Raw genomic sequence first — 10,404 nt, 5'->3', positions numbered from 1 at the left:
GGGTCTCGAACCCGCAGGCTCAGGCAATCCACTCACCTCAGCCTCCCAAAGTGCTGGGATTACAGGCTGAGCCACCAAGCCCAGCTGGTTTTAATATTTTTTACACTTTTAAAAATCTAAACAAATTTTGGGAGATTCAGTCATCATTATTTTTCTATTTGATGCAGACTATCTAAAATAAGTCTTAATGGCCGGGCTCGGTGGCTCAGCCTGTAATCCCAGCACTTTGGGAGGCCGAGGTGAGAGGACTGCCTGAACCCATGGGTTCAAGACCCGCCAGGGCAACTTGGTGGGACCTCGTCTCTACAATAAATCAAAAACTAGCCAGGCGTGGTAGGGCACGCCTGTATTCCGGCTACTTGGAAGGCTGAGGCAGAAGCCCGGAGCCCAGTAGGTCGAGGATGCGGTGACCGGGGACGTGCCTCTGCACTTCAGTCTGGGTGACAGTGAGACTCCAACTAAAAAAAAAAATGTTTTTAAATAAATCTTAAGTTAATTTTTCATACTTAAAAAGTTTATGCTTAAAATAAAGATGAATTAATGATCCAGGTGATTGGGCTGGTTTTTTTGACGACCAGCCTGTCTTATACATTGCTGTTAGGACTTTCAAGCTGTACCAGGTGTGATTTAGAGGGACAGAGAGAGATGAAGCAAGTTCCTACCCTTTGCCCATTTCCATGCTTACCATGACCTTGGAGCTCTTGTGTGGGTGCTGAGGATGACCAGCGTCAGCACCTGCTCTGGGCAGTCCAGATGTAGATTCCAGACCAGCACAGAGCCACACGTTCAGACTCTCAGCCATGCTTTTGCTCTCAGCCATCACCTCTTGTTACCCATCAGCCTCTCTGTGGTCCATTTCTGAGTGTTAGTTATTCCCCAGTTTTCTTTGATCATTTTCTATCAATCAGTCTATTGAACATCAGTTCCTGACCTCAGAAAACAATTACAACCCCTTTGGATACTGTTAGGATAGGATGGTTAGGATGACATTTTTCCCACTTAAGAGAAGTAGAATTCAGTTGGTCCATCCTTCCGTCCTTTCTTCCTGCCTTCCTTCCTTCCTACAATATCTCTCTGTGTTGCCGAGGCTAGGGTCTCAAACTCCTGAGCTCAAATAATCCTCCCACTTTGACCTCTCAAAGTGCTGGAATTACAGTGTCAGCTGCCACTCCCAGCCAGGACTGAGATATTTTTAGTATATTTTTAGACTCCTAGACTTAAAGACTCTGGATTTAGAGGCTGCTTGTCTGTAATTTTTTTTTTTTAATTTTTGCTTTAGATTGAAAAGTAATTTATAAAGACTTGTCATATATTTTTCTTCTAATCTTTATGGTTAGAAAAAAATTATTACTACCTGAGAATGAAGTTAGTTATAATCAATATATTACTTGATATCATGTTTTTCATAATTGACTATGAAATGTAAGACTTTCATATTAGCACTTATTCTGTTTTTTGTTATAGTTTAAAATCTGCTGTTTCCAGTGACATGTATGATATTAAATTTAATTTAGACGTTTGTGGTATTTGAATACTTGTATTTATTTATTTATTTTGACTGAAGAAATTCTCAAATGACTTGTGTGATTTTGAAGGCCTTTTTTCCTTTTTAGGGCAACTTCACTTAAACTATGTCATCCCTTCCCACCTGCCTCATGCCTACTCTTAAACACATATTCAGAAAGTTCAAGTACTGATTTTTTTTTTTTTTAGTTGGAGTCTCACTCTGTCGCCCAGACTGGAGTGCAGTGGCTGCTCCGTAGCCTCGACCTGCTGGGCTCCGTGATCCTTCCGCCTCAGCCTTCCAAGTAGCTGGAACTACTACAGGCACACGCTACCACGCCCAGCTAATTTTATGATTTATTGTAGAGATGAGGTCTACGTCTCAAACCCGCAGGCTCAGGCAATCCACTTGCCTCAGCCTCCCAAAGCGTGGGATTACAGACTGAGCCACCGAGCCCAGCTGAATTTTTTTAATATTTGAGAAGCATCCATTTTTTAGGAATTCAAGAAATTATGACCGGGCTCAGTAGCTCAGCCTGTAATCCTGTGCTTTGGGAGGCCAAGGTGAGTGAATTGCCTGAGGCCGCGGATTCAAGACCTGCCTAGGCAACTTGGTGAAACCTCATCTCTACAATAAATCAAAAAAATTAGCCGGGCGTGGTAGCACATGCCTGTAGTTCTGGCTACTTGGAAGACTGAGGCGGAAGGATCGCTGGAGCCCAGCAAGTCAAGGCTGTCGTGGCCAGGAGCAGCCACTGCATTCTAGTCTGGGTGACAGAGTGAGACGCCAACTCAAAAAAAAAAAAAGAAATTATACATATGTAAACCTTTAATCTGAAAATATCTGAATTATAATTTAACTGTCTTGAATTTGGGTGAAATCATTTAGAAAGTAATTATTGTCAGAGAAGCTGCCATTATGAAAAATGGAGACAAGTGTGTTACTCCTGTTAGCAAAATTCTCATTTTAAAATGTTTAAGCTACAAAGAACATTATCTCCACTCCTAACTGGTGCCTGCATCATGTGGCTGTTTTATCACATGAGAGTGGGTTTCTCGGAACCAGCCTTGGGGTGATTCTGTTGAAGGTAGTATCATAAATACCAAGTGACGTGTAATGAAATTTTTGTGATTCTGATGGAGTTTAAGTTGTTTAATTAAATATTAAAAATAACATTCCTCTTTATGCCATTTCCTAGATATAGTGGAACCAAAGGAGAGGGGCAGGCTGCCAGCCACCCAAGCAGCAGCTGAATTGTCTAGAAACGTATCTTCACCCCGTTCTTACCCATCAGTTGCCAATAAAGGTGGGATAGTAGCTAGCCCTAACCCCGATGACAGCGTGCTGTTCACAGATAAAGGGGTCTTGAAACTTGTGTCAAGAAAGACTTTGGTAGAGTTTCCTCAAAAAGTTTCATCTCCATTCAGAAAGCAGGGCTCTGGTTCAGAAGCATGCCGGGAGGGCCAGAGAGCAATGAATGATTCCTCTTCATCCTCATCCAGCTCCTCAGATTCAGAGTCTGACGATGAGGGTCACATCTCAGAAGCTGGTCCTCAAGTGGTGAGCAAAGGCAAGGGGAAATATCGGAAGCCAGAAGCTGCTCATTCCCTTGAAAACAGAGGCCCCCAAGATGTGATATCAGTAAAAGAGAAGACCTTGTCACAGAAACCACCTGCGGACATCACCTACCCAGAGAAGCTCCATCAGTCAAAGAAGAAAGTGTTCACTGTTAAACCACTAGAGCACAGAAAAGATGCCACACCAAAAACTACAACACCAAAACCGCAAGTAGATGGAAAGCTTCTGGGGCAAAATTTAAAGGAAAAACAATTGCAGAAAGCACTTAGATCACATAAAATAGATAAAAAGAGCCAGAAGCCCCTCGAAGTTAAAAAAGTCTTACCTGACCACGCAGAATCAGGATTGTCAGCACAGCTGAAGGACAGCCCCATCCCCACTGTGTGGATGGAAGAGGCCAGAGCAGGGGGCCAGCTGCAAGCCATTCCTCCTGGGGCCAGGGAGAGATCTCGGGAAAAACACATGCTTGAGCCTGAGGGGAAGGCGGCTCCCCTGCTCGGAAAAGAAGACTTGGGGAAGCAGGAACCAGAAGGGCACCTGAAGGCTGCAGAAGAGATGGTGGAAGATCAGGTACCACTAAGAGATTTGAAGGCAGTTCCTGTTGACACTCAAGATGTCTTGGATGAAAAGACAGCAGTGCCACAGTTTGAGGAAAAGGGCGAGGCAACAGAAGACTTCACTGTGCCAGTGGAAGGCCAGGACGGCACACAGGGTATACCTTGGCCCGCAAACCCTTGTCCCCATGGGGTAGTCAGACTCTAAGGAGCTAGTTTACATTTCTGTTTGATTATAGAGAAGTAAGACAGTGAATCAGGCACACACTAGCCATGCAGCCCATAACATAGTCTTGGCCAAGCAGGGAAGTGTGTCTTCACTTTGGATAATGCACATCTTTTTTTTTCCCCTCATATAAACAGGTTTAATGTAATATGGGATGCGAAAGATGAGACCATTGGACAATGCACATCTTTATATACAGAATCTCCAAAATACTTTACATTTATTTAAAAATGATATTGGCACTCGTGACTGTTTCTTTTTTTTTTTTGAGTTGGAGTCTCACTCTGTCGTCCAGACTGGAGTGCAGTGGCCGCTCCCGGCCACCGCAGCCTCGGCCTGCTGGGCTCCAGCGATCCTTCCGCCTCAGCCTTCCGAGTAGCCGGAATTACAGGCATGCGCCGCCACACCCAGCTGATTTTTTGATTTATTGTAGAGATGAGGTCTCACTGCCCAGGCGGGTCTCGAACCCACGGGCTCAGGCAATTCACTCACCTCAGCCTCCCAAAGGCGCGGGATTACAGGCTGAGCGTGACTGTTTCTTAATGAGAGTAATTTTTGAAAACTGTCAGCCCTACATCATCACTTTTAACTTTTTTTTTTTTTTGAGTTGGAATCTCACTCTGTCGCTCAGACAAGAGTGCAGTGGCCGCTCCTGGCCACCGCAGCCTCGCCTGCTGGGCTCCAACCATCCTTCCACCTCAGCCTTCCGAGTAGCTGGAACTACAGGCGCGCGCTACCACGCCTGGCTAATTTTTTGATTTATTGTAGATGAGCTCTCACCAAGTTGCCCAGGCAGGTCTCAAACCCTTGGGTTCAGGCAATCCACTCACCTCAGCCTCCCAAAGGCGCGGGATTACAGGCTGAGCCACCGAGCCCGGCTCACTTTTAACTTTTAAGGGTGTCCAAGTGTTTATTTCATGAGCTTGCAGGGCACCTCACTGAGTGGAAGGGGGTATCCCCTCGCTAACTGGCATAGGTGAAGAACAGTAGTCACCCTTGGTATGTCACCTGTCTTTAGGTGAACTGAATTCAGTGATTATATTTAACATCCTATGCATAAGGGAACATCCCCATCTTGGGAATTAAAGCAGTAAGCATCACACAGAGGCAGCTGTGGACTGTATGAAAGTCCTTTTCACTGGAGAATATTTTCTTCTCTGATTAACTGAGACACACATGGGCTGCTTTCTTTTATAATTAACTTTATGAAGGTTTTTTTGGGTTTTTTTGTTTTTTTTTTTTAAAGGAAACAGTGTTTATTCCTATTATGTTACCATTTTTTGAGTGCTGACCTTGAGAAGGTGCAATGTGCTTTAGGATCATGGCACACACGAAATTAGTGTTAGAATCTGTGGGTCTCTCCAATGTGGTGTTACTAACTACTCCAGCTCCTTCCTGAGCCTGCTCCTCATTCTTTTCTTTGTAAAGCCTCCCAGGCCTAATTTGCATCACCTGATACATATTGTTATTGGTTGCATTATGTTGACAGGATTTATGTGTTTTCTTCCCTTTCCTTTTGTTCCCTCTTCATTAATATGCAAAGTGCCAGCACTCGCCAGATTGCTCAAGACCTAAACCTGCGTGTTCTGATGCTGCTGCTCTCAGGGCTTCCGCTCTCAGCTGGAGAGGATTACCCAAGCCTGCAGGATAAACACAGGGAGCCTGGGTGTTCAGATCACAAACCTCTGTGAAAAGGAGTTTGCTTCCATTATTTCATGAATGTGTTATTTTTCAAATATTTTCTTTGCCCTTCAAAGGCTAAAGAAGACACTCAAGAGCAGAGCCCACTTTGCAGAGCTGTGCTGTGCAGAGCAGATGGATTCTCATTAGGTAGTCCCTGCGCCAGTACTGGGCACTTGCCTTCCAGGTGGATTGGCTGGGATAAGAGTTTTATAACCTGGGCCTTCCTTCAGTTACCACCTTCCCTGAATGTATCGCTATAATAATACATTTCACTGAAGTGGTCTTCCTTCCTTATCAACCTTCCTTGAATGTGTCACTATAATAAGACATTCCACCTTGAAGTTGTGGTCTTCAGTTACCACCTTTCCTGAATGTATCACTGTAATGATACATTCCACCTTGAAGTCACTATAAGGATGCACTATAACGATACATTCCACCTAGAAGTTGTACCTATACCACATGGAAGACTTTCAGCTTGTTGAGAGTGGAAAGATGTCACCTCTTTAAACAAGATGTTATTTTTGCTTAACACAATTAAAAAATGAAAAACAGCTTTTGATTGAAATAGTGAACAAACGTATTTGAGTTTTGTGGAGCATGAGTAGAAGTTGAGACAGCCCTAATGACCTTGTTTCCAGAAGCTGAGTCAGAAGAATCATAACCAAGATGTCAACTGTCATCCCATGCAGGCCTAACTTGCCATCACGTCTTGTTGTTTGTCACATTGCAAGAGAACAATATTGCTTTTCCTTCAGCCCCAACTTGCAGTTTTAACATTACCAAGTATTTAGATGTATGTGTTTTAATTTTTTCCATTTAAAGAAAGAAAGCTACTTGTCTACAATAAATCAAAATGAGCCGGGCGTGGTACCGCATGCCTGTAGTTCCAGCTACTTGGAAGGCTGAGGCGGAAGGATCGCTGGAGCCCAGCAGGTGGAGGCTGCGGTGGCCGGGAGCGGCCACTGCACTCCAGTCTGGGTGACAGAGTGAGACTCCAACTCAAAAAAAAATTAAAGAAATAAAGCTAAATTAGTATGATTAGTCAGTGAATCTAAAATATAGTAACAATTTTTCAAAGTTAAAACAAAAACTACCTATCTCGTTTCTAGCTTCTCTAACTGCTGCTGTTATTATAACGGAATTTATCTAATTTTTCTTGTATTCAGAGACTAGAAGCCTCCCTTAGTTTATACTTTTGACATTTCTCTATAAGGGGTTTATTTCTATTATAGACAGATTTCTAATAGAGGTAATTTTTTCATGCTTCTTTATGTGAACTTAAAGTCCCTCCATAATTTTCTGTGCATTTTCAGACTTTTGAAAAGTCTGAGGCCTAGAAATACACAAAGTAAGATGTTAAGACACATTGTAACAACTCTTACATTTTTTAAATTGCCAAGGCTATATGTTCTAGAATAAATTTGCAACTAATGCCTTTATTTTGCTTTTGAAGATGCTGTGGCTTTCACGGTTTTTCTTTTCTGATGAGCCAGTTGGTTCCTCACAGATAGGCTGACAAAGAGTGTAGTAGACAGGTGCCTGAGTGTGAGCCAGCTCACTCGTGAGGAGCTGTCCTTGCAACATTCTCACAGCCTTGCGCTTCCTCCCCAGAGCCCACCCCAGCGCCCAACGAGCCATTTGACAACACCACCTACAAGAACCTCCAGCACCACGACTACAGCACGTACACCTTCCTAGACTTGAACCTCAATCTCTCGAAGTTCAGGATGCCGCAGCCCTCTTCAGGACGAGAGTCACCACGACACTGAGAGTCTTCGGCTCAGAGATGAACCTTCCTGCATTCTTACCTGCAAAAATAAAGTCCGCTCGAGAGTCATGAAGCCCAGTGTGCATAATTAGTTCCACTTTTACACTTTTTACCGTGAATGGTGAAATAGCAATGCTGTTGCTGATTTTAGTCAGCATGTATTTAGGAAGAGCCACTATATGCAAGGAATTTTTCTTAAATTATAAATTTGTGACTACTGGGCAAATCCATTAAATTAAATTCGTAAGTGTTTGTGAACAGTGTGATTGTACTGTATTGAGTCCAGTCAATTTAGCATGAAACTGACTGACAGTTGTCAGTAAACACAATAGTGACGTCTAATTTTATAGGCCTAGTTTTTTCATAAATTGGAAACAGGAGTTCTACTAATTTCAACTACTGAATTATAAATAAATTGCAGTACTACAGCATTTTTATCATTAGAAAAAGAAGAGAATCATTTTATTCACCTCTTAGTATTTGATGTAAACTTGGGGAAATGTTCCCTGGTGAGTTTAGGAACAGCCGAAAGTGTTGTGCAGCCAGCAACAGCTTCACCCCGGCTGGACACAAGCAGACTCCAAGCTAATGTAGGGTTTCTGGGGTGGCTGAGTGACCTTCCATTGCATGTGATGACTTAATTCTGCTCACACCTTTGGGGGCATTGAGCATCGAAAGGGACTCAAGCATCCAGTGTCTAAGCCCTGGATACTCCGGGGGACAGGCCCACTGTCTGACATAGAGAAAGTCACAAATGCAGATGAGGTTACTACAACTGGGCTGAGATGAGATACTTGCAGCCACTCATTAGCGGCAGTGTGTGGGGCCTACAGCAAAAATGTTTTGTCTACACATACGCGACAATTCTTGATGTTTTGCTTTGTTGTCCTCACACTTCCTTTCACAGAATTGTTAGTGGACCCAAACTTGTGGGTTCTGTTTCATTTGAATTCTGGTCCTTGGCTTCCAGTCAACTTACTGCAAACTCAGCACTGTGTTTGTAACTTATGATTCACATTTTTATAATCCTACATTTCTTAAAATTAGTCCAAGAAAGAATACCAAAATTGAAAACTAGTTCTGTGATGATCTGCTTCAGATTTTGTTACCACCCAAGAGGCTTAGCAACTCGGCAAGATTCTTCTAAACATGTTTTTAATTTAATTTAATTTTTAATTTTTATTTTTTATTTTTTGAGTTGGAGTCTCACTCTGTCGCCCAGACTGGAGTACAGTGGCCGCTACCGGCCACTGCACCCTCGACTTGCTGGGCTCCGGCAATATTTCCGCCTCAGCCTTCCGAGTAGCCCGAATTACAGGCACGCACTACCACGCCCGGCTGATTTTTTGATTTATTGTAGAGATGAGGTCTCACTGCCCAGGCGGATCCCGAACCCGCGGGCTCAGGCAATCCACTCACCTCAGCCTCCCAAAGGCGTGGGATTACAGGCTGAGCCACCGAACCCGGCTCATGTTTTTAATTTTAAAAGTAATGAAATCACATTACCAAAAAAGAAAATAAGTTCCCTCAAGTCTACTATGCTAACCCAGCCATTCTTCACATTTTACACGTTTCCCTGGTGCTGGTGGAGTTGGGTGGATGTAATCATTTAATGTGTACACAACCTTCCATCCTGCTGTTTGGATTTTTCTGCTTGGTTTCTCACAGCTTCTCCAGCGGGTCCATGGAACCCTGTGGTGCATGTGATGTGTCAGATGTGAAGCCTCCTCTCCTGGACTGTTGATACCAAGACTTGGATTCTTTTGATATTAAAATAAGTATATTTTAATATGTTTTTAAGGTGAAGCATAAGACTTGAATAAAGTTCTTCTCTTGGATCTGGTCCTGTTGAGCTAGGGTTTCAATCTTTCTGGGAGTTAGATTCAGTTTCCCCATTGATTGAAAAGGCTTAAAAATGGATCACCAAAGTGAGGGTCTGCATTTTATAGCCATTGAGGACAACTTCTTGATAATTCAATCTGGTGGTGATACAGTGGTTACCCACAGAGCCCATGTTTTGGATCCATTATTTCCCATGTTCTCTTTTTTTTTCTTTTTGAGTTGGAGTCTCACTCTGTAGCCCAGACTGGGCGGCCACTGCAGCCTCGACCTGCTGGGGTCCAGTGATCCTTCCACCTCAGCCTTCCAAGTAGCCAGAATTACAGGCATGCGCTACCACACCTGGCTGATTTTTTTATTTATTGTAGAGATGAGGTCTCACTGCCCAGGCGGGTCTCGAACCCACGGGCTCAGGCAATCCACTCACCTCAGCCTCCCAAAGGCGCAGGATTACAGGCTGAGCCACCAAGCCCAACCCCATGTTCTCTTAAAGAGTGCTGCCAGAGACAGCGGTGTGGGGGTGTCCCGTTCTGTGTTTTATTTTTGTTTTTGTGGGGTTTTTTTTGAGTTGGAGTCTCACTCTGTCGCCCAGACTGGAGTGCAGTGGCCGTTCCCGGCCACCGCAGACTCGACCTGCTGGGCTCCAGCAATCCTTCCACCTCAGCCTTCCAAGCAGCTGGAACTACAGGTGCGTAGTTCCACGCCCAGGTAACCTTTTGATTTATTGTAGAGATGAGGTTCGCCAAGTTGCCCAGGCGGGTCTTGAACCCACGGGCTCAGGCAATCCACTCACCTCAGCCTCCCAAAGTGCGGGATTATATGCTGAGCCACCGAGCCCAGCTGATAGTGACATTTTTGATCCAGACTTCCTGGTGCTAGGTATCAGAGTTATCTCATAGCTTTTATCAGTAGGACCCGGCAGAAGCATTAATCAAGCTTCCCATAGAGTAAAGGGCCTAAGACATCATGCATTACACAAAAGTTATACGAATCACAAAACTTACGATTACATTGATACAAAAGTTATATAAATCACAAGGCTTACAATTACTTGATACTATATTATTCAAACTTATAACCACTCAGAAAAAGGGAATAAAAAGAGATTTGCATATTTCAGTTGATTGGGCATAGACTACAGGTAAGTCAAGGATCCCCTGAAGCTACTTACTGGGAGTGCATAGGAGAAAAGGGAAGCACACCTTTTATTAGCTCTCAGGAATATTGTTCAGGAATGTACAGGAGTGCT

General features: G+C 43.7%; 1 protein-coding gene across 2 annotated transcripts in view; it reads left to right on the top strand.

Annotated features, from left to right (window-relative positions):
• NDUFV3 (NADH:ubiquinone oxidoreductase subunit V3) overlaps positions 1–7,579 on the top strand; it is a 17,097-nt gene extending 9,518 nt beyond the window's left edge. The window contains exons 3-4 of one of the 2 annotated variants that reach the window (XM_008070176.1): positions 2,703–3,794; positions 7,160–7,579. In XM_008070176.1, coding sequence (XP_008068367.1) covers positions 2,703–3,794; positions 7,160–7,317 — 1,250 coding nt within the window. In that variant the 3' untranslated portion in view covers positions 7,318–7,579. The remainder of the gene's footprint in view (positions 1–2,702; positions 3,795–7,159) is intronic. The other variant, XM_021718635.1, reaches the window with a different exon arrangement.
• Positions 7,580–10,404: the final 2,825 nt, after the last annotated feature.

The sequence above is a fragment of the Carlito syrichta genome, unplaced genomic scaffold (genome assembly GCF_000164805.1).
Source record: "Carlito syrichta isolate Samal-C Ts95f unplaced genomic scaffold, Tarsius_syrichta-2.0.1 Scaffold313176, whole genome shotgun sequence".
Classification (NCBI taxonomy): domain Eukaryota; kingdom Metazoa; phylum Chordata; class Mammalia; order Primates; family Tarsiidae; genus Carlito; species Carlito syrichta.
Note: the sequence above shows the minus strand (reverse complement) of the source record. Positions and strands in the feature narration are given on the sequence as shown.